At 38.7% G+C, this 27,875-nt stretch overlaps 2 protein-coding genes across 2 annotated transcripts in view; one reads left to right on the top strand and one right to left on the bottom strand.

The window, feature by feature from the left end:
- RGS5 (regulator of G protein signaling 5) overlaps nucleotides 1-9,488 on the top strand; it is a 56,360-nt gene extending 46,872 nt beyond the window's left edge. Inside the window, exons 4-5 of the mRNA XM_012468888.2 lie at nucleotides 1,860-2,026; nucleotides 4,257-9,488. Coding sequence (XP_012324311.2) covers nucleotides 1,860-2,026; nucleotides 4,257-4,418 — 329 coding nt within the window. The 3' untranslated portion in view covers nucleotides 4,419-9,488. The remainder of the gene's footprint in view (nucleotides 1-1,859; nucleotides 2,027-4,256) is intronic.
- Nucleotides 9,489-18,241: 8,753 nt separating this feature from the next.
- RGS4 (regulator of G protein signaling 4) lies at nucleotides 18,242-26,226 on the bottom strand. The gene is made up of 6 exons (XM_012468887.3): nucleotides 25,882-26,226; nucleotides 25,348-25,624; nucleotides 22,406-22,510; nucleotides 22,053-22,114; nucleotides 21,331-21,497; nucleotides 18,242-20,659 (listed from the first exon to the last, which is right to left on the bottom strand). The coding sequence occupies exons 1-6, from the start codon at nucleotides 25,937-25,939 to the stop codon at nucleotides 20,420-20,422; spliced, it is 909 nt and encodes a 302-aa protein (XP_012324310.1). The 5' UTR covers nucleotides 25,940-26,226; the 3' UTR covers nucleotides 18,242-20,419.
- Between the last annotated feature and the right edge of the window lie 1,649 nt (nucleotides 26,227-27,875).

Raw genomic sequence — 27,875 nt, 5'->3', positions numbered from 1 at the left:
TAAAAAGAATAGGGAAAAAGAATACATGGAAATTAGGCCAAAGGAAATGAATTCAGAACATAAATATGATCTCTAAGCAGAGCTGATATATTGCAGAAGTGTCTCCAGGTGGGGGCAAATTAGAGAAAACTGGACCCTAAAGTACTGGTGACAGTAATCTTGCCTTCTGCCCTGGGGGGCAAAGTGACATTCAAAACATGTTACTGAGGGTAGGTCTGTGATTTTGACACAGCCTCTGGAAAATTAGAGTTTTCTCTCTCCTCCCTTTGGAAATCTTTACTTTTCTTAGATAATAAACCAACGTGAATTATCTCCCTATAGATATATATTTGTTAGAATTTTGGCTTATGTGTGTGTGTGTGTGTGTGTGTCTAATGTATGCTGAATAATATATATATTATACAGTATATATATATATATTCAGCATTAAGGAGAAGGAAAATACTGGATCAGGCCCAAGAATCCTTATATATACATAGTTTTATAATTTTAGTCTTATAGTTTTAGTTTATAATTTAAAAGCTGTATCTATATATAATAGGCTACATCTATATTTATATAAACTATAATCTATATAGACTATATCTATATATTACATATATAGTTTTTAAATTATAAATCGAAGTTTATTCTACATGAGCAATTGTACACTGAAAACAGAATCATAATAACTATAATTATATTAAATTTAACATGTTAAGAAAACCTGATGTATAATTGATGGACATGGTAAGTACACTGCATGGGGTAACTTCATCTGGCCCTTTCCCGTTCATCCTTTGGGTCTCAAATTGAATGTTACTTTCTTGCCTTCCCTTAGCCTAAAATGAAGTCAGGACTCTCCTATGATTCTGTTGCTACCTTTCATACAGTTTCCTTTCATTGTGTAAATATTTCTTCTATGTCTTCATTTTCTTCCTACTCTTTCCAGAATCTATAAGCCATTAGGACAGGAACCATGTCTATTTTACTTATCACAGTGACTTATCATAGTGCTTGGAACATAATCTGTACAAAGAGAAAATAAAGAATTGTAAGTAGTTCATAGTGATACTTAACATTACTTATATGGACAAGCCATGTTTTAAATGTATTATTTTCTCCTTTGTGGTTTGTTAAGTGTCCAGAATGGCATTAGTGTTAATAGTGTTCCTTAATATGTAAATAGGTAAACATTTGTCACTAAAATAGACATTGCATTCAATTGTTTGGAAAGACAATGTGGTAAGTCCCCCTGTCTAGTTTCAGAGTTTCCTACAGCTCTACATGATGAGCAGGGCTTGAGCTCTGTGTTCTCTGCTGTCTTTCTATCTTCCATCTCTGTCCCATTCCTTTTGCATTTGAATGAAGGGGTAAAGGAAGCTAGATATGAAGGAGCTAAAGCTTGCGCATAGAATAGCATTGGTAAGCCCTTTCCCTTTCCGTCACGGATACAACATTTGTGTTGGCCTTGTATTTTTCTCCCAGTCCAAGTGCAGTAAAAAGCAGGCAGCCATTATTGGACAGTTTCTTTGCCAAGAAGCTGAATCATGCATCTCTTGAGAAGTAGCTTAGAATAATGGATAAATGCATGGACTCTTGAGCCAGACTTCAAACCCTCGGTTTGAAGTCTGGCTCTGCCACTTACCAGCTGGTTATTTATGGGAAAATCACTTGATCTCTCTGACCTCATTTACAGAATGCGATATTGATAGCACCTGCCTTTTAGGTTTGTAAGGAAGATTAAATGAGTTAACATTTGTAAGATTCTTACATAAACAACAAAAATAGTAAGTAAATATGACTAGGCTGTATAGAAGGGTATGCCATTTGTTAAGTAAATTAATAAATTTATCCAACTGACTTTTTTTCCTTGCTAGATGGACTTGCCAGTTTCAAAAGTTTCCTGAAGTCTGAATTCAGTGAGGAAAACCTTGAGTTCTGGATTGCCTGTGAGGATTACAAGAAGATCAAGTCCCCTGCCAAGATGGCTGAGAAGGCAAAGCAAATTTATGAAGAATTCATTCAAACGGAGGCTCCTAAAGAGGTTGGTCTGTGGGTGGGTGGGTCAGTTAAGGGTAGCTCATTAGCTCTCAGGAAGGATTTACACCTGAGACACAGACCTCCCGTTGGGAGCCAAAGGCTATTCCTATTTGTGAATTGGCCACCTTATTAAGCACCTACTGAGTACAAAGGCAGAACAATATGGTCAAGTATTTACGAACGTGAATCCAGCTCAGACTGCTTTTAGTTTTATGGGTCTCACTTCAGTAGCAAGTAACCTCTAGTGGAAATCATAACAATTTGAAATATTGCATTAATTTGAGTCTCTCTGAACCTAATTTTTTCCTTTGTGAAAATAAGAATAATGGAGACTACTTTGTAGAGATGTTGTGAGGATTAAATTTAAAAATGGGTGTAAAAATTTCTTCACATTGAACATGTCTGATCTGAAAATTTAAAATCGAAAATGCCTCAAAGTCTGAAACTTTTTCAGCACAATGATGCCACAAGTGGAAAATCCCACACCTGACCTCATGTGATAGATCTGTCAAAATACAGCCAAAACATTTTTCATGCACAAAATTAAACTATTACATAAAAGTACCTTCATGTTATGTTTAACGGTATATATGACACATAAATAAACTTTATGTTTAGACTTGGATCTCATATTAAGATATCTTACCTCATTGTGTACATGCAAATATTTCAAAATCTGAAAAAATTCAAGATATCTAAAACATTTCTGGTTCCAAACATTCCGATAAGTGATACTCAACCAGTATATTAGTCCTTCCTCACGCTGCTATGAAGAAATACCCAAGGCTTGGTAATTTAGAAAGAAAAGAAGTTTAACTGACTCACAGTTCTGCATGGCTGGGGAAGGCCTTGGGAAACTCACTATCAAGGCAGAAAGCAGCTCTTCACAGGGTGGCAGGAGAGAGAATGAGAGTGGAGCAAAGGGGGAAGCCCCTTTTAAAACCATCAGATCTCGTGAGAACTCACTCACTATCACGAGAAGAGTATAGGGGAAACCGCCCCCATGATTCAATTATTGCCACCTGGTCCTGCCCTTGACATGTGAGAATTTTTACAATTTAAGGTGAGATGTGGGTGGGGACACAGGTCAAGCTATATCAACCAGTATCTCAGTGGTCTGAACGCGTTAATGCCTAATGAGTATTTCTACAACTTTTCTATGTTTCTCAGTGGTCTGAACACGTTAATGCCTAATGAGTATTTCTACAACTTTCCTTTGTTCCTATTTCCTTTCCCATTCCTATTCTTTTCTCTAAATGCCTCTCTTTTTTTTCTCCTCTTTACTCTTCCTTATCCTTTATTTTCCCACTTGGACTTTGCCATTTACACTGTAGTTGGGACAATGGTACATTTACTCACAAAAATCAAAATATTACAAGAAAACTGTGCTAGAGATGTTAAAGGTCAATATACCACTGATTGACTACTAAAGACCAGATTTTTGTTGATTTCAAAGAAACTTTGGGGAAGTTGATCTGCTTTTTTCTTCGCTAATTATAAAACCACATTAAAAGCCTATTGTGGAACTCAGGATATCCACAGCAAGCCTGTAATCCCAGCAGTTTGGTTGGCCAAGGCAGGCAGATCACCTGAGGTCAGGAGTTCGAGACCAGCCTGGCCAACATGGCAAAACCCTGTCTCTACCAAAAATACAAAAATTCACTGGGTGTGTTGGCATGTGCCTGTAATCCCAGCTACTCGGGAGGCTGAGGCAGGAGAATCGCTTGAACCAGGAAGGCAGAGGTTGCAGTGAGCCAAATGGTGCCACTGTACTCCAGCCTGGGTAACAGAGCTACAGAGCTAGACTCTATCTTAAAAAAAAAAAAAAAAAAAAAATTAGGCACCAGGACACCTGGAGTCAAATTCTGATTTTCTAGATTCAAATACACTTATCAGTTCTGTGATCTTGAGGAAGCCACTTAACCTTCTGCATATACATATTTTTTTTTCTAAAAAGGAAAAGAATCATTCTTAGGATTGTTGTAAAGGATTAAATAAGTAATGTATGTGTTAGCTTCTATGGGAGGTCTGACACCTGGTGGGTGTCTGATACTGGTTGGATGCATCTGTTGGAACATCAGCTGCATTATTCCATCACCTATAAAGTGAGACATGACATGTCTCACTTTTTAATGACTTTCCTCCCCTTTTATGTTTTACTGATGAGAAATTCCACCTCCCTCTTCACCCCTCATCAAATTTTATACTTAGTGACCCTGTTTCCTGGCCCACAGGTGAATATTGACCACTTCACTAAGGACATCACAATGAAGAACCTGGTGGAACCTTCCCTGAGCAGCTTTGACATGGCCCAGAAAAGAATCCATTCCCTGATGGAAAAGGATTCGCTGCCTCGCTTTGTGCGCTCCGAGTTTTATCAGGAATTAATCAAGTAGTAATTTAGCCAGGCTATGAAATCATCCTGTGAGTTATTTCCTCCATAATAACCCTGCATTTCCCAGTAATCTATATATCTTCCCACAGCAGCTTTGCTCAATAATACCCACATGGGAAAAATCCCAGGGGACGTTGCTTACTCTTTTCGCCTACACTGCTTTAGATGCTTATCTACTGTCCGAAGGCCTTCTTTCCCCACTCAATTCTTCCTGCCCTGTTCTTAATTAAGATGTCTTCAGTTTTAGTCAGACCCAATCAGAATCACAGAAAAATCCTGCCTAAGGCAAAGAAATATAAAACAAGAATATAGTATCAGTGAATGTGGATTTAGGTAATAGATTTCCACCTAAATTGGTCTGAAAAAAAAAAAAATCTAAGTGTGGACAGACCTATTTCAAAGGAGCTTAATTGATCTCACTTGTTTCAGTTCTGATCCAGGGAGCTACTCCTCTATTTCTGAACTTGGTTAATAAAAGGTGATAAGATTTTTATGAAGCAGCCACTGTATATTTTAAGCAAAGATGTTATTTAAAATATTGATCCTTTTCTTGGAACACCATGTTAGCTAGGAATTATAAATAAGAGATACAACCATGAATATATTGTGTTTATACAAAATCAATCTGAACACAATTCGTATAGATTCCTATTTTTACCTTCCTCACTGCCCCCTCCTCCACCTGCCCATAGTTACCAAATTCTGTTTTAAATCAATGATCTAAGGTCAGCAGTGAACTACTTTATATGTATCTATGCTCTTAGACTGTAGGTCAAATGTTTGCATTTTCAAATGATTTAAAATTCTTAGTGTAAAATTCACAAATTTCTAAATCCAATCCTGTAAAATGAAACTGTTTCTTCTTTGGAGTAGTCTCTCACCTAAATATCAAGATGGCTATACACTAAAAAGAGAAAATATGGTCAATTCTAAAATGGCTAATTGTCCTACGAAGCTATGATCATAGACTAATGACATTTGTCTTCAAAACACCAAATTGTCTTTAGAAAAATTAATGTGACTATAGGTAGAGGCCTTCTAAGGTGAGATACATTTAAGGTACACTGCATTTTGCAAAAAAAAGTAAACTTTTAGCAACCCCAATATTCCCTCACTATTTTGCTTCCTGCATTAGTAAATTTTACTTACAATCAAAAGCACAGATTTATGCTCCTGATATGCCTTATCCACAGCTAATTGATAGGCCATAGGATTTTTGGTAGGTTTAAACTTTTAATTCTGTATTTCATGATTATAAGTCTTGCTAGAATTTTTTCTAATCTTTAATAGATTTGATTAAATAATGATTCACAGGATTTAGTAACAAAATCAAAGTAAACCATGTATGAGGGTAACCAAGATGAGGATACTGAGTTAACTCAAAATAAAGAGGGTGACTTTTAAAGGATTAATAAAACTCTGAAATGCTAAGTAGAAGATTACATTGTCTAGTCTTGTATTTCCTCCTTTTGTTGCTCTTTTTCATTCACACACTCTTAGTTTCCCATATTTGTAGCTCATTTATTTGGTTATTTCTTAAGAATAGTGAAAGTGAAGCAACTATGTGACTGTATTCTTCAGGCAAACAGCGACTGTGCTTGTTGGATTTTCCCCATTTTTGTGACTTCAAGGATAATTTGACCTGCTGAATACCTGCCATTTCACACTCTGAAAATGGGTAGAGTGGCTGGGTGTGCTGCCAACAATTGCTAGTGGTGTGAATTCATTCATAGTTGCCAGTATTGTTTATGTCAAAAAAACACTCCTTCATCAAGCAGTCCAGAGCTAGGCCAGATCAATGATGCAGTCATGAAGTTCTCATTACATGCAATTGTGTAGGATTGACAAGAAACTCAGATAAAAATTTCCAGGGTGCGCTTCCGGCACCAGTTTCAACACCTATCTACACTGCCCCCAAGCCAATAAAGTGCCAGCCCTTTACCCTCTCATACAGCTAGAAATGTTAGAAATCCAAAATCTTGGTGCGTTTTTTCATAAATGCTAAAACATTTAAAGAAAAATTTAATCTAATAATATAAAATTCAAATATTTTATTCACATTATTTGAAATATCCAAATGTTTGAAAATTCCCAGATAATTAACTAGCTATCACAGATCTCACCCAGAGGGTTGATGTTATGAAGACGCCAATGGACTGTACTCACAAATTGACTGGACACCCTATGAAAGTAGGTAGATGTTTTGGTGGAAAATAAGATGGGCTTTTACCTTTTAATAAGCTGAATCTAGGAGGTAGAGAGCAGGAAAGAGCCCCATGAAAGCAGTTCTGTGGAGATATAAAAAGGATTGAAGAAAGAATGCCCTATAGTGATATTGTAACATTATATCTACATATATGTCTATCTATATCTTTGGCTATATAATCTTACATTTAAAATCATATCACACACGTTAGAAACTCTTTTAACATGAAGTAATAAAATTAGAAGAAATACAAATATTCTAGCCCCAAATGATAAACCAAATGTATTGAAATTGTTCTAGAAAATTTCTTTGAACACTTTTGAAAGTTTTTGGTGAAACTTAGAAAAAAATCCTTTGTTACTAATAATTTCCATGGTAATACAAATAAAATACATTCTTTTAATTCTGGGAAGTTAGAAAATGTGGGGTGATCTTTCCAGGAAAAATATATGTAATATCTATTTATCACTCCATCTCCCTCCTCCTCCTCCTCCTCCTCCTCCTCCTCCTCCCTACATTCTCTTGAGTTAATTTCTGGGAAAGCATGAAGCTTGATGCAAGAGCCCTGTGGTGCCAGAGTTTTCATCCCCTGTGAAAACGTAACTACAGTTGGGAGTGAATTGGGGTTGTACAAAGGTGGTGGAACCAAATTGTGGTCAATGGAAATAGGAGAATATGGTTCTCACTCTTGAGAAAAAAACCTAAGACTAGCCCAGATAATTGCCCGTAACTTAAGTTTTTCTGCCTGGGTTCTGCTGGAATTAGATTCAGATCTAAATTACATCAGGACAAAGAGACAGACTATTAACTCTACAGTTAATTAGGAGGCATGTTCTATGTCGATTTGTTAAAGCAGGGTGAATAACCTTCAAGCATGTGAATAATCTTCTATCTTCCCCTGACACACACACACACACACACACATGCAAACACACATGGAGGCACATTTTTTTTTCTTCCAGATAGACACCTTTTAAAATGCAGAACTAACTGAGGCATTTCAGTAACTTTGCTTTCAAATTAATAAAGTCAAACATGTGGAAACGTTTTGTGCCTCACTCTCCACACCCCATGCACTCCAATTCTCTATTGTATAAATTATGCTTAAAGTAGATTTCAGTTTTCCATGCCAAGGAGAAGAACTTGGTGAAAGAAATTATTTTTATTTTTATCCTCTACAAAGCCATAGATTTTATTTGGTAGATGTATTCTCTGTACACAATTCATTTCAATAGGATGGAGCTGTTAATTATTCTCCGAAGAGTAGTAGACATGCAAAAGTTTGAATAAAAACTGGGCCATTAACAAATAAATTGATAAACTAATAAGCATTCCCTTCTAGGTTTTTGCCGAACTGCCTATCCAATGACAAATTTGAGAATCATTGAAAAGGCTAGTTATATTTCAGAGAAATGATTTTCAATATTGAAACTGTTTCCCCTAGCAGGCCATTTTCCCTGTTTCCTGGGAATTTAGCAAGTTTCGGAGAGAATGGTCATGAGAAGAAAGGGAAGAAAGGGGAGAAGGGAAGTAGTTAAAACGTTAGTGCCCAGACCTGTGAAATTAATCGCTTTGCTGGGAAATATTTAATAGCAGTTCAGAATGGTTGAAATAGCTTTTGCCATCTTCCATATTTGCAGGAAGGTATTTCCTGACTTGCAATGCAGCTAGATGTAAAATTTTATTTTAACAGCCTAGAAAGCCTTGACTAGAAAAAATAATAAATTTTGAGGCTTGCATATTTGTCTCACGTGTGCCAGAAAGCAGAGAATGGAAAATGGAATTTCTAACATCCAAGCATCCAAACCCAAGGGCTAGGCAACACTATGTAGGTTTTGGACATAAAGTTTGGTGCATCTTGGTTTGTCCTGGTTTATAAACCAGGATAAACTGCTGTTAAAGCTCTCTGGTTTATAGTCTCTTCATTGTATTAGACAAGCACGTACTGAACACTTCCTTGGCACAAAGCTCTTTAGTTAACAATTTAGCAGCTACTGTTTGTGTTAAACACACTTTTCACCAAATAGGTTCCGAGGCAAACAAGAGCAATGAATATTTAGAGAAAGGCTTTCCCAGCATCACTTACCCATCCCAGAACTAAAAAGATCAAGTTTTCCAACTGAGAAGACACTCCTGGCTTTGAATGGAAACTTACAGCAGAGAGTAATATGCAACAACAACCACAACAACAAATATTTGGAATATTATTCTCAACTCATAATTTAATAATACATCTTTTAATTTCTCTAGTAGAGAAACTACCAATCAGCTTCTTCAACATTTACATCCAGTTTACCAAGCCTGTTGCAAGATACTTGTTCTCTCACCTGAGATATTTTGTCCTCTCCACCTCGCCCGCATTCCTCCCTTCCTCTTCTCCCTTTGCAAGAGGAAATAGTTAAAATATTTGGGTCTAACTTCAATTATGCAATAATTAATACATTAAAAGCATTTAACTTCCTGTCTAGAAAACCATACAGGCTATGGCATAGACAATACAAAGAGAAATGCTTGAGAAATTTGCCACTGGAGAAAAGTAATATGAATAAATATTTGCCAAAAGTTCTTTTTATGTCGTACAGTGTCAGAATTTGAAGGAACTATTTTTCTTAATGTTACGACTCACAACTCATCTTCAGAAGACACAGCCAGGAGAATGCAGTAGAAGTGAAAGGTTTATAAATCCGTTTGTAAGCATTTATCCCATATATTTTAAATTCAAGAACAATTATGTTTATCTTTAGAATTTTGTATTCAATACTTTATGTACTATGTGACTTATGCTTCTGGATAAATAAAGCACCAAATATGTATCTGTAACCACCATCACACATATTATATTAAATATAGATCTATATAACAGCCTCATATGAGTCCTTCTTGACTCCCATATATTTTCTCTATGAAATGTTCTTCCTTAAGATAGGCTTATTCTTTCACCATCCTTCTTATACCAGGTTAACTCTTGATCAATTGGGAGGATGCTTACTATACTAATAAGGGCCAACTATAATACAGCCTGACATGCAAAACTCAGGGAAATACAAAGTGTCCCATTTTCATACACTCTGTTGACTACTTTCCCTTGGAGTCAGGTGACAATAATTTATTGACTCGGGTGCCATCACTGTTAGAAACTGACTGAACATATTATGTCATTTGGATCCTGCAATATTCAGTGAGCATAATAATTCCTTTCTCTTCCTCCCCTGGTGAAAGAACTGAAAGATTTGAAATCCAGATGCCACTGCAAGCAGCTTAATTCTGTGACCACAGATTTGATGCTTAAGTAGTTAAGATAATGTGGGATTGAGACTGGGTAAGAGGCGATCATACAACTACTGGGGTTGAGACTGGGTAAAAGGGGAAGCTTGTATTCAGAAAGAAGCAATAGGAGCAGATCTATAGGGAGAAACCCTGGAAAGAGAGAGAGCGAGACAGGCAGACAGACATAAAGAGAGATTAGAGAGAGTGTCTGTCTTGGTCTCTGATAAGTTTCTTAATTTTCATTCCCAGGCTCCATGAGGCCTAACTGCATTTAATATAGATATGATGCCCCTGAATAATTTCAATACCACCTACTCTCCTCTTTATTTTTATTACCTTGAATGAGTTTCTAAGAGTTTTCACCAAGAACTATTATTAGAGCAAAGATCATCCACACTTCTTTGTTTCCCCTACAGAGAAGTGATCTTCTTGAGGTCACTCAGCAAATCAGTGGCAGAACAGAGATTAGAGATCAGTTTGACTGTCTCTCAGATGCCTGTTTGGTTCACTAAACAAAAGTAACCCCATATAATCCCTCATGACATTAGGGTTATTGGCTCTAACTTGAGCAAGAGAGGTTAAATGAACCATTCTCCAAGTGGGAACCCATTCTATCATCTGTCAAAGTCAGGTAGGCCAAGCTCTCCAAGTTATCAGATTTCTAAAGCACATTGTACCAGTTTTACATTTTCCAAATCAGCAGTACCTTGAAAATTATTTTGCCCATTAACCACTTTCGAAATTCATTAACTTTTCAGATGGCTTCCCAAAGCCTCCACTACATCCTGCATTTGAATTAGTTTCATCTGACAAGTTCCTAGTCCACTTTCCAGGCCTTTCCACGGGTTGGTCAAATCTTACCCTCTTTTAACAGTTTAACTTGGCAAAGCAATAAAAGATATCAATGGAAATTTTATTTAAAAGTAAACTTTTTCATTCCATCCTTGGCAGACAGTCTTTGTGGCCAGGTTAGCCTGGTCTCTGTTAATGAGGTCACATTTTCAAGTCACTTTCACCATAGGAGAATGTTTTTGATGCCAGGGGTACAGGGGTGGGTACACCCATAGGCAATTTTGAAGGTCAGTTATGCTTTGAAAAAGTGATGCCTTGTGAATGCTACTAGAAAGAACTGTCTGCAACAAGTGAGAAATAGATGGCTGCCTCAGATTTTGCTGTTAAATGCCCTAAGCCTTTTTGCTTCCAAGCAGAATTCTTGGAAAACAGAAGAGACACTGAAAAAAAAATTGGAGCGTAGACACTTTCATGAATAAGCGTGAATGAAAATTGATGTTCCCCGATTTCTTTTAATTGAACATTTATTTTGACTATTTTAATTTAACTAAACGAAAGCCTTAACTTCTATACTATTTGAGTTTCTCAAACAATTCGACTAACAACGAGCAAGGAAGACAATAAAGAAAAAGTCCAGATACAGAAAATGTCAGAGTTGGAATAGACATTACAAATGCTCTCATAAGCCCAGGATGAAAGTTCACTCCTCCTCTCTTTGCAGATTCTTTTAAGCTTCTTTTAACTTGGGGGACACAGACACTTAGAGCCCAGAGAGCAAAGGAGGAACCTACTTGCCTGGCCAGTCATATCAGCCAAATTACTAATGGTGATCAGTCAGGAAATGGTCATCACATACAGAAAACCACTCTGCCATCCTCCAATGGCACCATACCCAGCCTAATCTCCATTTTAAATATGAGGACATTGAAGCCCATAGAAGTGAAACATTTGTCCAGAGTTATACATCTGTATAATGCCATGATGTTTACAGTATGATCTGATTCTTAGTGTGCGGTGTCTTTTTTCCTCTGGAAAAAAATTTATATTATGTCACATTCACATATCTATACTAAGGAAAAGTAGACACTCTTAAAATTGATGTCAAAGAACTATAAGACACGAGAGAAATGATAAGTTGACCCCGAAACACCCTGCTTCTCAAAATGGACTCCTCTCCCATATCTCTGTAACAATTTTCCCAACTAACTATCCTTTTGGGTTAGCAAACCACTCCTTTAAGTGTAAAACGTCCTATTGGGAAGTTATCAGCCATTCATACTTTAATGTGAATGACTCCAATGGGATGATACACATTGCTTGTTTCTTAAAATCTTTCTGAAGACAGCCCAGAGATAAAGGTGTTCTGATTGAGAAGACTGGTTCGATTGAGGAAGAGAAAGTTCCGCCTATTGTAGTGTTACTTTTTGAAAATCGGTAATGCATACGTGTTATATACATCCCCATTCTCTGACAGCACCAGGTAATAAATAAAGATTTATGCACATAACAGTCTTTTATCCTAAATATTGCTCTAGCAACTATCATGTATTTACTTTACTCTTTACTGAGATTCGGAGAACAGGCAGCGTTCTCATGCTAAATTTCCCAACTACCCATTGCAAACTGTTATTTGCAATTGATTGCATTTTGTTAGCATTGTCCATCACTTAAGAATTCTCCCTTAAATGAAAATTCTCATTAAAAAAAGGTAACATATAAAATCTTTAACTGCTTTTCTTGACAAGGGAAGAAACAATTTAGAGCATTTATCTGATTATGTTATTCTTCTGTTTCAGACCTTTCAATAGTTTTCCATGCTCGCAGCCTCCTGTAGTCTTAGACACAGGGGACAGAGAAAGACTTGTCTATGAATCCATGTGGGGTACTCTTTACTTTTCAATGACTGAATAACACCTCAAATATCCTTATATTGTTATTATTGAGATGGAGTCTCACTCTGTTACCCAGGCTGGAATGCAGTAGTACAATCTCTGCTCACTGCAACCTCTGCCTCCCAGGTTCAAGAGATTCTCCTGCCTTAGCAGATATATGGGAGTTTATTATGTATTAAATTACACGATCACAAAGGTCCCACTGTAGGCTCCACAAGCTGAGGAGCAAGGAGAGCCAGTCTGAGTCCCAAAACTGAAGAACCTGGAGTCCAATATTTGAGGGCAGCAAGCATCCAGCACGGGAGAAAGATGTAGGCTGCGAGCCTAGGTCCATCTCTCCTTTTCACGTTTTTCTGCCTGCTTTATATTCTCTGGAAGTTGATTAGGCTGTGCCCACCAGATTAAGGATATATCTGTCTTCCCCAGCCCACTGATTCAAATGTTAATTCCCTTTGGCAACATCCTCACAGACACACCCAGGTTTAATACTTCATATCCTTCCTTGGTAGAAACAAAGAGTATGAACTTTTACTCAACTAGTTCTAGAAAACTAATCTGGGGCCAGAGAAAATGCTTGTCTGCATTAGAAATTGGGGAAGCTTTATATAAATAATAGATTCCCAGGTCCCAACTCCAGAGATTTGGAGTTTTAGGGACAGGTACCCAAAACAAAACAATGTTTAACAATGTCTCCATTGAGTTTGGAAACTGTTCACAAACAGTCATTCTCTATGTACTAGGCTAATGTCTTGATGCAAATCAAACGAGACATGTTTCATAACCTTGAGGAACTGGCAGTGTCGCTTGAGATACAATGATAAATTAATGTCACAGGACAATGTGCTAGTAATAATAAAAGCATGCCAGAGTATTAAGGGAATCCCACAAAGGAACATTGAAATCATGTCAGAAAGTGGGGGAAGTCTTTTCAATGTGAGTAGTCTTGAGCTAAGTCTAAAATAAAGAGCAGGGGTTAGCTAGGTAAAGGAAAAGATCAGAAGACAGAGTTGGACAATGATAGAGGCAATTAAAAACATGCTATTTCAGGACCAGCAAATCTTCATTACTAAATCCAAGGAGGAGTTGTAGAAGATAAGGCCAAAAAGAGAGATAGATTCAAAATCATAAAGAGTATTGAATACTAGCCTAGAGTTGAGAGTTTTGCAAATTTTAAGCAGGTAATAGATCAAATGTGCATCTCAGAGCAGACTAGCAGTTATTTGGAGTAAATTAGTGGATATCAGATGGGATACCGAGAGGCCAGTAGAAAGGGTAAGGCAATAACCCGGGCGATGCACGATAAGAGCCTGGATGAAGCTACATTCACACAGGTGGAGCAGCAGGAATGGTTTCTCATAGGGTTTATCTAGAGAAATTCTGCAGAGTCGGGTGACTTTGAGTGTATGGAGTGAGTCAGAAGTAGGAAATAGGGATGATTCTGTGGTTTCTAGTTGGAGTGACTCAATGTAAGATCAGGCCATCACCAAGGTAGGAAACAGAGAAGGAGAAACAGCATTTGACCTGGAATTTACAGATCGTCCTTACAGTTGTGCTTTTTAACACCCTCAAAGGCATTAAAAATATTATTATTTCCTAGAAGGCAATAGGTATCCAAAATATGGCCTGAAAGAGGAGAAACAGGAAGAGAAGGCAGGCGGATCTCAAAGGTGTGGTGGTGAGAGAAAAAGACTAGCAGATCTTGTCTTGAATGTGACTTCACTAGAATGTGTTTCCCACAATTTGCTGCTATTGAGATGTCTCAGTGACATACTGTCTTGGAAGAAGATAGCTACACAAAGACCAAATGGACTGGTAAAATAATCTAGGAATTTTACAAATGATACTTGAAAAAAATCAACAAAAATTTTCTTTTGCTTTTTTCAGAAGCAACAGCTTCAAAGTTGACCTTGCAAAGTCACACTCAAGAGGTCACTATTCACTAATTCTCACGTTCTAACTTACCACCTTTTTCCATGCTCTTGCCTTTACTGGACTTGGGTGTGTGTGTGTATGTGTTTGGGGGCAATTCCCTTTGACCCAAACCCTCTGGTCACCATTGTCTTCCCTCCGAGAAGAGGAACAGCAACAACGTGACCAGGACCATGTGCCAAGTGCCTGTTTCCAGCTGGGATGTCATCTGAGTGTGAATCCTGGAATGGCTGACTAACTCAGATTCCCTGTACAATGCCTCCTCAAACAGTGCCAAAATAGAATCAAGGAGAGTTGGGGTATTCTTTTATCCTTTTTTCTTCAGGTATTAAAAAACAGCAACAACGGAAGAGCCACTCTGTGGCTGGTTCAATATCTAGCAAACTTAGAGTGAGAAAAGGATAGAGAAAAGTGATTCTTACAGAGAAATCTAATCTTGGTGTCTATTTCGTGCTTCCAAAACTTACTTTTTGCTAGTCCTCTGGAAACTTCTCACCTGCCCCAGCTCAGTAGGACATGGAGACCAGCCGGTAGAAGCAGGTGCTGCAGAGTAGGCACAGCCGACTATGGCACGAGGACCTGTGCGTATTTAGCATTTGTCCTTCCCCACCTCATGTATCTTCAGTTCTTTTCTTCTTCTCTTTTATGGCCCTTCCTTCCGCATTTTCTTTCCCGTCTTTTCCTTCTTTCCTTCCCTTCTTTTCTCCAGTCTTTTTATCTGTTTATCTCTTCCCTCCATTTCCATTTCTTCCTGTTAATCTTCCTTTGCTTGGTTTTGTTCCTGCTATTTTTCCCTTTTTTTCTGGCTTCTTTGACTAGGGTACTCAAGTGTGTGGGCTTTGGAGGCGAATTTCTGGGTTTGACCTAGGCTCTACCACTTCTTTTGTATATGATCTTGGGCAAATTTTTTAAAATTTCCTATATCAAAATTTCCCCATCTACTCTGAAATTATATTAATACCATCTGCTCCAGAGTTTTGTTATAAGGATTTAATAAGGTAGTATAAAGCTGTAAAGCACTCAGCATAGGCAGGGCATAATGTAAGATACTACTATTTCTTTCTTTCTTTCTTTTTTTTTTTTTTTGAGAGGGAGTCTCACTCTGTCACCCAGGCTGCAGTGCAGTGGTGTAATCTCAGCTCGCTGCAACCTCCACCTCCTGGCTCAAGTGATTCTCCTGCCTTGGCCACCCAAGTCACTGGGATTACAGGTGCACCCCACTGCCACCTGGCTAATTTTTGTATTTTTAGTAGAGACAGGGTTTCACCATGTTGGCCAGGCTGGTCTCGAACTCCTGACCTCAAGTGATCTGCCTGCCTCAGCTTCCCAAAGTGCTGGGATTATAGGCATGAACCACTGCACCTAGCCCTAGTGTTAAATTTGAGACTCCTTTGGAAATCAAGTTCTCTCTCTAGGCATTGTTTGCCTCCATTTGGGTGCCTTAGAAATAGAATAATTCCTGATCTCAGATCTCCCAGTAATCTCTTTGAATGCAAAATTTTAAGAGTCTCATGCTCTACCTGAGCTAGCCGGGCAGCAAAATTAAAAAAAACTAGATTCTAATTCTAAATGGATTCTAAATCATCTCATGTGATTATTTTCTTATATCACAAATAGAAGTAAACAATATTTTCCTTCCTCATGTCATATTTCCATGCGACATCTCGATAAGCAAAGCAATGCATATTAAAACATCAGATAATTTAGTTGTTCATCTTGTGGTTTAATGACCTAAGTGGATTCATGTTTTGAATTCAGCCTCTGATATAAATGAATGGTGCAGTTTAGTTTTATGATGTGTTTTTGAGTCAGGCACATTACATGAGCCACTTTATCTGACTGGCTTTTCTCTGATGCTTCACTTTTTGTCCACATGTTTGGCATGGGCTGAGAAGTAGTTGATTTCACCTTCAAGGTACTTCTTTTTTATTTCTTTTCCTTCCCCTTTCCTCTTTCATCCTTCTATAGTCACATTCCACCTTAAAAAATCTAAGCATTATTAACATGGAGTGCCAGAACACAGCCTGAGGTACACACAGCCAGTGATTTATCTGTGCCTCAGTTTCCCCATCTATAAAAATTTCAGGGGAAATGCTCACGATTGGCATCTATATCTTAAGGTTGTTGTGAGAATTAAGTGTGTTATTTATATAAGGGCCAGTCACAGAACAAACAATAATAAATGTTTTTCAAAAGCTGGTCCTTGTTATACATATCTTCAGAAAAAGGGTCAGCCTATATATTTTTTTGTTTCTTTAACAGAGAAAGAATGAGGGAGGTAGATTGGGGAAAACAACACTGCTCACACTTGCTGCTAATAGCAGTGACTTTGAATTACCCTGCAATTCTTTTTTTTTTTTTTGGGGCAGGGTCTCACTCTGTAGCCAGGCTGGAGTGCAGTAGCACAATCTCAGCTCACTGCAACTTCTGCCTCCTGGGTTCAAGTGATTCTCCTGCCTCAGCCTCCCAAGTAGCTGGGACTACAGGCGCACGCCACCACGCCCAGCTAATTTTTTTTGTATTTTTAGTAGAGACGGGGTTTCACCATGTTGGCCAGGATGGTCTCGATCTCTTGACCTCGTGATCTGCTTGCCTCTACCTCCCAAAGTCCTGGGATTACAGGGTTGAGCCACTGTGCCTGGCCTACCCCGCAATTCTTGATAGATATTATCAAATACAGTGTACAGCAACTATACTGTCTCAGTGAGAGTCTGACACATCTATAGTGTAAGAGAAGAATGATAGTTTTGTCTGTTTTGAGGGGAGATTCTGAGAGTTCCCTCTAAATGTGTATGAAAAATTTAGATTCCTCTATGTATTTTTCTTAAAAGATGGTCAGGTCCGTAGTTTTTACCAGATCCTTAAAAGGATCTATTATTCGGCTGGGCGCAGTGGCTCACGCCTGTAATCCCATCACTTTGGGAGGCCGAGGCAGGTGAATTGCCTGAACTCAGGATTTCAAGACCAGCCTGGGCAACACAGTGAAACCCTGTCTCTACTAAAAAAATACAAAACATTAGCTGGGCCTGTAGTCCCAGCTACTCAGGAGGCTGAGGAGAGAATTGCTTGAACCTGGGAGGTGGTGACTGCAGTGAGCTGAGATCACACAACTGCACTCCAGCTTGGGCAACAGAGTGAGACTCGGTCTCAAAAACAGGGATCTATTACTCAAAAGTGTTGAAGAGCATCTGTGCTTAACATCTTGTACCACTCTTACAATGGGAAAGAAAGATGATGAAATGGGAGTCTCATGACATAATAAATGCAGCACACCGCCTATCACTGAGGATGTGAACGTTCTGTGACCTCTGTTCCAGGAAAGAAAATTATTAAGAGAAAGGGAAGGATTTTGAAGTTTGGGTAAGAATCTATAGCTCCTTTCAGCCCTCTCAATTTCCCACTGCTCTATCATCTCTCAAACAGGCAGGTAATAGGAAGTAAAACAACAGTTCTGGAAGGTGAACTCTATCACTTGAAAGTCGATTGAGAATCTGCAAGCAAATCACTTAATCTGTTTAGCAGTCTCTGAAGCTAAGATTGCCTTGGTTCTATGAGTAAAGTCAGGCAGAGCAGTGGCATGAACTAAGGAATAAACAATATTCAGTTTGTGCTTTCTTTCCGAGTTCACTGGCATAGGAGGGATTAAAAACTCAGTTTGAGTCTTTTTCTAAAGTCGCCCTACACCCTGATGTTTCTCATAACATGTCTCTGTGGATCATTAATGTGTTTCCAAGCAAATCGTTTCATATGGAGCATTTATTTACCCTTATTATTAAGATGCATGTGTTTCACTGGAAGCATCAGCTTTGAGGCCTATAAAGCACATTATAGAAACATGCATGCAAAAGGAAGTAGTAATCTGTCCAGAGAGCATGAGCAGGCAAGCTCACCATAGGAAATAGTGATGAAACAGCAGGGAAATACAACTGAAAAACACACTCAAAAATGTATTACACAAAATAATTTACTTCTCATTCAGAATGACCTTCCAGACCTATTGGTAAGACAGCAGTCTGTGAGTTCAGATACAATCTGAAAGTCATGACAATTAAAATAGGGCAAGACCAATAAAGTTACACATTTGAAGTCAACTAGAGACAAAATTGTGGAACTGTGTATAACAGAAAATGACACTGATGAGGAACTGCAGGGATATTAAGGGCAAGATTGCCAGAGAGACAAGAAGGGTACAATTAGAAAATCTACATCTTTAATACAGTGAGATTTGTATGCACACACTCTGTGTCTTCATTTTGCAGCCCATTACATTGACTTAAAAGCCACAAAGGTACTCATGCATGTAATTTATACTGGAGCAACGAATGCAGTGTATGTGGATGCATGTGTGTGCACTTTCAAAGGCAGTATTTTCAGAAGAATGAGAAGAAAATTACTTCCTGGGCATTCATTAATAATTCAGGTGATATCCTGCACCTCCATTTATAAAACAATATAATAATAAAAGCTTGTACAAAATAACATCATAAATAACATAAATGAGAAGTTTTCAAGTATTTCAATGTGCCTTGAAAAGTTTCAAACAGTGGTTCTAACAATTGGTTAGACAATCATTTTTTTTCTTTCCTTTTCCTCTCATTTAGTCTCAGAGCCTAAAAAGAAATGCGTCAGTCTCTGTCAGCCCTGATGTTTGGAATGAAATTAACAAGATTCTACCTTGAAAGAGAAAACTTAGGTGGGCTTTTCAAATTGTGAAAACTTGTTTCCCTCTTACAAAATATAATCTTTCCCCTGCTGCTGGTTTATAAATATAGGCATATAGCCCAGAGCCATTATAAAGAAACAACAACCAACCACAATAAACTAAGAAGCCTCATCTGATGGCTAAGGTTCTCAGGAAAAAATGAGAAGAGCACCTTGATCAGGAGAGGAAAAAAGGATAGAGGATCAAAACAGTAACCTTTAACTTCTTATGGTAGGTGTTGCTGGCAAGGCCTTAACTGCATTTCTTCATTCGGCTCAACATCCTGTCCCCCGACTCCGTAACAACCCAGCTGCTAATAAGCATGCCCTGGCAGCTTCGGAGCTCAAAAGTGCCATCCGTGAAAACCAGCTCAAAGGAGCTAAGGTATTTGCTCTTTAGAATAGCGCTTGAAGTGGAGGCTGTCAGTGGTTAAATCAAGCATGAAGCTCCTTGGATGCTTCTCCAGCAAGATCCATGGAATTTTACAAAACGAACTTTCCAAAGGTTAGCATTTCTTCCTTAGCCTACATGGCAGTTAGTTCATTTTGCCCTGTTCAAAGGTAGTATGAAAGAACAGAGATCAAAACATGCATGTAAGTACATACACATACTCTAGTTATGAGCACCTAGGATCTTTCCCATCATTCTTGCAGAAGTTTGTGTGTGTATATACATACACTCATACATATATATGTATACACAGACATCTATATACAGAAATAATGTATATATGTGTATGTGTACATATATCATATATCTATATATATAGACATACACGCAAGCACATATCATAGATCGACTTCATCTAAGCGTCTAGTCTGCAGAATGTGCTGGCCAACAGAATACATGTGCATATGGCTGTCATGTGACATGCACTAACCAACTAACCCAAGGTAAAACTGTTGGGAGGAGGAAACTGCCAACTATCTTTGAAAATCCAGACCTACCAGGCCGTGATTTAGATATTTGCTCCCATAGAACTCTCAAAGAAACTTAGGGAAATTGGACTGGGATGGGGTCCCACCCTGATGAACACTCAAACACCAAAAGCTATATCTAGTTTATGCGTGGAAGTGACTCACACATGGCAGGCAGCATGAATATTAGGCTACAATGTGGATAAAGCACTGGAGCTTAATACAGATCAATATTTGGCCTCAGGTGTTCCAGAGCATTGAGTCTTGGCATTTCATCCCTCTGCCTCCAGGTGAGAATCAGGCACACTGGGGGACCAGGGAAGCACAGTCTGCAGAACTCTTGGCTCCTTTCTGCTTCTCTGCCCCACAGTTGGAAGGGTTGACCAAATCAAGATAGAATCGCGACTTGAGGAAGCGGCGGTAGGAATCCTTCTCCATCAGGTTGAAAATTTTCTTCTGGGCCTCATCGAAGCAGGTTATTGTAGGCTCCAACATGTTCCGGCTTGTCTCTTCCCTGGTGCAAGAATCCAGGTTCACCTGAGGGGCAAAGGCCAAGGCTCCATTAGACCTATTTCCCGATGGGAGGCTGCATGCTTTGTAGCGACTTGTAAGTAACTGTGCACCCTCCATATTTCAGAAGTGAAAAACAAAAGTGACATCAGGCTCGTCCCTGGCACATGTGACAGAGTATAAAAGATTCGTTCTGTTTCAGAGTAGGCAGGGCAAGATCTTCTGTTCTAACAAATTGGGGAGATTCATCAGAAAAATTCATGAAGGGAGGTTATATAAGTCACATGGACAAAAGAGATTTTTTAAAAAACTGATTTATTTGGGGTTGTCAAGATTATGATAGTCAGCTCCACTATTCTAGGAACCTTCACTAAGATCCAGAAAGTTCTCTGCCATAAAACCTTAACTTTTCAGTTGGTTGGCTAATGAGTAGAAGGAATAGATAGAAAGCTGGATACAGGGAATAGGTTCTAGTGTTTGATTGCATAGTAGGGTGCTGATAGTTATCAATAGTTTACTGTATATTTCAAATAGCTAGAATAGGAGATTTGGAATGTTCTCTACACAAATAAATAATATTTGAGATATCTATATACCAATTGCCCTGATTTGATCATTACACATTGTATGCATGTATCAAAATATCACACACACCCCATAAATAGGTACGATTTTTCATGTATCCGTAAAAAACCTACCTCTTTGGTTGCCTGGACTGAGATGAATTCATTATAGATCTTTTTGGCCTTGGGACTTAGTTTAGATGGTGATTTGATTTTCTTGTACTCTTCACAGCTGATCCAGAAGTCAATATTCTCCTCACTATATTCAGACTTCAAGAAAGCTTTGAAAGCTGCCAGCCCACCTGTGATACAGAAGAAAGGACCACAGTTGTCATCACACCGGCTGGCCTCTTGGATATGAGATTTCACATAAAGCTGAGGCACTTGGGGAAATAAAGCATGGATTCAAGTAATCCCTTATTTCACCCGCTTTTTTCAAGTCACTTGGAGTCAGGTAACCCTAATCTGTGTTTGATGTCTAGTGGATTCCAGATCTACCTAATGATTCATATTCAAGTTTGAAGCCTCTTTCAAGAAACTATTTTGTTTCTGAAATGCCTATGCAGCTATTCGAAAGAGAAACAGACATTGATTTTGCAAGAAAATATCAATGTTTATCATTTTTTCTCTCTTCCCTTTTTCCTTCTGATGAGAGAGATGGTTTCGCACATGGTTCCTGTATAAACTTTTCATTGTATATCACAAAGCTCTAGGGCATATTACAATTTTAAACAGACTGAATATAAGACCATAAGGGTCTCCTGAGTCTGAACATCAGAAAGAAGCCAGGCCTTGCTGCAGTTACTATTAGTTCAGCACAATATAACTTGTCTTATCTAGGTTGCTGTCAAACTTACATTCATGACTAATCAGGTTTTCCAGTGATTCAGCCCATTTCTTGACTTCCTCTTGGCTCACCCTAGAAAAATTAGAGAGAAACAGAAAATAATTGGAATGCCATGATACAAAATTGGGGCAAGAAATCCAAGATCCTGAATAAAAAGCAGAGATTTTATTTTCCATCATTATGACAAAATATATTGTTGATGAGGGCAGTTTTTCACTAAATGTATAGAAATTTCAAATGTAGTTATAATCTCCATGAAAAGGGAGGCTCTCTTGGTTCAAATCCGGCTTAAGTAGGAGCACAACACATCTATCGTCAGATAGTTAATGCTCGGTAGATCTTCACCAAGTCCTTTTCTCTTACCTCTGGCAAATAACCACTTTGTCCTTCTTGCAGTGAGAAGAATTATGTTCACAGGAATCAGATTTCTGCAGCAGGAAACCTAGCCGATGTTTCATATCTTTTGCACTGCACAGAAGAGAAAAAAAGAATCAATAATGATAACCAGCTTTCTTTAAAAGATACCTAATGGTAGAGCTTCAGGAGTCCATTACTAGTCTATGGCTCAGAGGCATTTATTTAGGGAATGGGGTTGGAGGTGGCATGAACTCTCAGGAAAACAAGATTCCTCTTCTGGTTGCCTATGACTTGCTACAAAACCTTGAGGCAGAGTCACAACACCAGTTCCTTCATCCACAGCTTGAATTCTGACCCTTCAGTTTACCTCAGAAATCTCAGAAGCCTTTGTATGCCCGTCATTTTGACCAACAGAATATCTTTGGTATCTTCAATAGAATCACACTGAAAACATGAGTGATCTCTGAGTAATTTTTAGGAATCAGAAGGCAGCTGCGAAAGATGCACGTCCTTGCTGCACGCCACCTTCTGGCAGGTGATTGCCATTTCCATCTGTCTCCCTGCTGGCAGAGAGGGAACTGCAGAAGCACCTCAGGGAAGTAAAAGTCTATTCCGTTCCAGCCATGTACTTGGTGGGCCAAGCAGTTCCTGCTGTGAGGTGTGCAGGGAGAATACACTGAGGTGCGCAGCTCCAGCAGAGGGAGATGGAACACGGACGGTGAAAGCAAATGCCCAAGCTGAAACCTGAGCTCCTTGGGGCTTCTTTGTAGACAGTACCTGCTGCTGCTGCTGCTTTCCTATTTAATAGCTACGTTAAAGGACAGATACACTATAAAGGGCATTTGAGGCTTAAAAACTATAAGGAGAAGCGGGCTAGAGCCATCACCGAGCTTCTAGTTTATTGCGGTCGTTTAATAGGTAGCCAGGGCACAATAGGGCTCCTGACTACGGGGTCCTTTAATAAGCCTTAAACTCAACTCTCTAACTTTTTCTTAACTATCCTCTTGCTTGCATCTCTTTTATTATAAAAGCCAAGAAATAATTTTAAAAGAGAAATACCATTCTTTAAAAAATGAATAAATGTTCCTATTTGGAGCAAGAAAAACAAAGCCACAGAGATATAAAGACATTCAGGACGGCTACTAATACATTAGTGGCTTACGTATGTAGGTTTTCCCAGAAAGTCTGAATTCCATTATGTTCGCTGACTGCCTCTTAAACAGTATTTTCTCTTCCTCCCAAGATTGCTTTCCCTCCTCTGCTTCCCTGACTGATGACTGGTCAGGGGTTATAATATCCCTTTTGATGATAATAAGATATAATCCTGAATGTTAGGGTAATTCCAAGGTGATAATATAAGTGTATCATGAAGTCCAAATAGAAATGAATTCATATTTCCATGTGCTGGATCCACCTGAGATCTGAGAGCTATTGATCAACGCAGGGTCTAAGTGTGCTTAGCAAGTATTCTTACAATAAAACCATAAAAATAAAAACCAAAATGACTTCAGAAGTTACTGGAGCCAGGAAATCTAGATTTGGCCCTAACTCACCCACCATCTACATGACCTTGGGTAGGAGATGGCTCCTCTGGAGCCTCGGGCACTGGTGGTAAAGATGTTGGACTAGACGATTTGGAGTTTACTGGTGAGGAAAGGGAAGAGCAGCTCACCCTGCTAACATAGGGTTTACCTCCTGAGATTAGCTGCTTAACTCTTCAAGGGCAGAGCTCTAGTACTTTTATCTGCCTTGCAAAATATTTACCAGAGTGTAACTTCTCCTGACACTCTTGTATTTTTGAATGGTTCATTTTATATGTAAGTTAACTGAAGCTTGAAGTAATTTGCCCCACTCAATTCAGAAAGTTAATCACGAAGGTCAGAGGCACTTATTTCATTCTCTCCGCCAGACCCTCCTGCTTCATTTTAAAGAAGTCATTGATACTTCCACACTCATGAATGACACAATATTTGAACAGTAAATGTTTTAATAGTACATAAAATCTTATGTTTTCTGAAATTATTCCCAAAATAAAAGTTGTGGTAATTTCTATTTGCAGGGCGATAAGAAAGCAGGAAGTATACCTCTAGATTGACTTTTTATCTTTATCTGCAAGATTAAGTAATGTAACATGCACTCATTTTGTGTTTTATTTTCAACTGGCTAATATACAATCATTCTCTGAATGCATTTGTTTATGCCTTTTTTTGAAAAAGCAAAAACAAATGAATAGCTGTATGCCTGTAAGGCCTTTTAAAAACATTAAGAGAGTATACTAACAAAACAATGTCTTTAAGGTGAGATCTTCTGACTGTTAACTGATTTGTAATAATCAGTACTTCCCAACCACACTCATCTAAGATACTTTAAGAACTAGAGATGGAGCGGAGAGATGAGGAAGATCTGGCTTTGAAACTCATATCTCATTGTAACATTTGCTTGTAAGAACATAGAGAGTGAAAGATACTGCAGCACCACACAGAAAGCATAATGCCTTTCCGATGATGTAGCCAAACCTCATTGTAGGGTACTTTCCCTCAAACAAGATGTAGCATACAATCAGAAAGCCCAGAGCCAGGCTTCTATGTACTCCAGGGATGCTCAAATAACAGTAGGAATCACAGATGGAGATATTACAGACCACTATACATAGCCTCAAACCTTATCTCACTTCTTAATTAAAACTAGCTTGCTTAGACCTGGCTTAAAGAACAGAACGGTTCTCAAAATTGAGGTCATAAAACAACACATAAGGACTGAAATTTGGGGAGCACATGTCTTAAGTCACAATATCTAGCTAGTCTTGGAGGAAGAAAGTTAGGAAGTCATTGCTCTCCCGACCACACCGTTTCTAACTGCACAGAACTAGGTTAGTAAGTACAACATGTAAATAACTGAGAAAGTCTATCCGAAAGTTTAGCATGATTAATGGCTGAAAGCAACCTTACCTTCTCAAGCAAGAAGCCGGCAGACCTGCAAGCCCTTTGCACATCTTATTTAACAGCTTGGGATTCGCAAGCAGGAAAGAAATGCGGCAGGAGGAGCTGTGGCTTCGGCTTTGAGCGTACTTTGCCTCTTCTCCGGCAAAGATACTGTCAGAATTCTCTGAGCGTCTTTCTCCCAAGCCTGTAGGGGTCTCTTTTATAGCCCAGCTACGACCATCCAGCCAATCAGACGACAGCTCTGCAGCACCAGCTCCTCTGTCTCCCTCTGCCTCTCCAGCCCCTGAAAGAGATGAGGAAGAAAAGACTGACGCATCAGCAATGCTGAGTGAACGAGCACAGAAAATCCTTCTGCAAAGTAGACAAACAGAAAAAATGTACTCAATATCTCTACGAATGTCAAAGGTTTAGAATTTCTAGAAAAGGAAAAAAGTGTACAATGCTGCAAAATATAGTGTTTATTCATATGTCTATTAAAAAAAAGTATCAAGGAAAGTTGCCTCCCGAAGGAAAATTACCAGCAAAAATTCTGGAGCTTACTTAGGAGCTGACTCCCAATGTCCTTCCTCTTTTGGATCAGAAGCATCATATTATACATGGTCCAAGGTCTGATCTTCACGGCTTCCAAAAGGGAGTTGGTAGGATCATCGTCTCCATGCAGTGATTTGCAGAAGTTGCCTTGGTTTTTATGCAAACAGGAAGGTGGAGAGCAATAGCTGGATGACAGGCAGTTATAAGCCCCGCAGCAAAGAGAAACTAGCCTAGGAAAAATAGATTCGCGCTATCTGTAATCAACCTGACTGCGGAATACTTTGCTAGAAATCTTGGTAACAACAGAATTCAGCCTAGCACTGACAGTTTCTCCTCTACATGCCTGCGTCCTATAAAAAGTCTAAAACAGCAGCTCGAGGACAAAAGGAGGGAGTAGATGAGCAAATATACACACCAATTCTTATTGGCAAATGGGTTTATGTCTTATGTAACTCTAAGTCTCCAAACTGGTATCGCAAAAGATAAAGAGGGATGTACAGAGAGAGAGAGAGAGCAGGCAGAAAAATATGTAGTTTGCCTTATATATCACCAACCTTCAAACTAATCGTGAGAATATTAAGCCCTATGGGTGTTTCTGAACACCTGGACAATTAGTATCTTTTACATACAATATCACGGACTGAAATGACTGCATGGACAGAAACATTCAGGCATTTCTCAACTTACAGCCAGATATCAAATACCTACACCAGAGTTACAGAGGGATCTTTTTCATGGAGGAAAGCTATAAGTGGAAGGAGGGAATTAATTGCTAAGTCTGACCAAAACAGCTTTCATTTTGAAAGCAGATAGGTTCCTGATCATAGGCTACAATGAGCTGTTCTTTATTTATAAGGAACAGAGGCATCAAATGGTTTAGGTGAAAAATAGTTGGGTTCCAGTGAAATGTAAAATATCAAAAATATAGAAAGAATGGTACAAAGCAATGTCCATATGTGGCCCTACCTACCCTTGAACATCCTACGCTGCCCACAGTACCGACTCCTTCCGCGACTAGCAGAGCAAGAAGACAGCAGACAAATATAGAATAGTGGAGGGACCATAATCTACAGAAGATGCATTTAAATTATAGGAAAAAGTCTCTAGCTGCCCATAAAGATAGAAAGACGTTTATTAGACTAGCTACTGGGCAACTTTTCCTTGAATTATAACATAGAACAAATGAAAGTTGACAGCCATCCCTGATGGTGGTGTAGAAGGAAGTGCAGTACAGTGTGAAATTAGGGAGGTCATCAGACCAAGGAAGATGAACCAGGGAGAAGAACCGGTCAGAACTGACATCAAAGAGGACAGACTAATTAAAAGGGAAAGAAGGTCACTCAAAGAAGAACCATGGCCTTCTTTGTTTACCTGGGCACCTAAGAGAGTGAACACTCAAATAGACTGATTTTAGGAACATAGGCGAGGACCCAAAAAGGTTTACTGATGCCTGAAATTCCACAATGAGAACTTTATGTCTTGGACTTAGAATAAGAGAAGCCTGATTTGTCACGAGTTAAATATAAATCACTGCAAGAGATGGGACTTTAAAGACAAAATGGGACTTTAAAGGCAATCTAGGCTAACACCCTCATTTCACGAAAAAGGAAATAGAGACCCAGAAAGAGAAAGTGACTTGCTGAGGTTACAGCTTCTTACTAACGGAGCTGGGTCCAGATCTAGGTGTCTCTGTACTCAGTGACATGGGTTGTCCACTGTGCTACCGTATAACTCAACAGTCTGATCAAATGAGATAAACTGTGGAAACAGAGATATTTCCACACTACAAAGTGCTAATCAAATAATTTTTTTATCATTCTATCATACACAGTAGAGAATAGAATCCAGTGTTAATCTTACATATTTTTTTCAAGGAATGCTCACTCGCCCGATTTGTTCCTGCTCCGTGAAAGCGGGAGTTGCAGCATACCTCGCTATGCTAGTTCCCCATTAGAGCCAGGTCTTCTAATGTGCTTAGCTCATTACTCTGTTCAGGCATTTCA

This window comes from Aotus nancymaae, unplaced genomic scaffold (genome assembly GCF_030222135.1).
Source record: "Aotus nancymaae isolate 86718 unplaced genomic scaffold, 86718_ANA_hifiasm-v0.15.2.pri h1tg000108l, whole genome shotgun sequence".
NCBI classification, from domain to species: Eukaryota; Metazoa; Chordata; class Mammalia; order Primates; family Aotidae; genus Aotus; species Aotus nancymaae.
The sequence above is the reverse complement of the archived record's forward strand: the minus strand, read 5'-3'. Positions and strand labels throughout refer to the sequence as shown.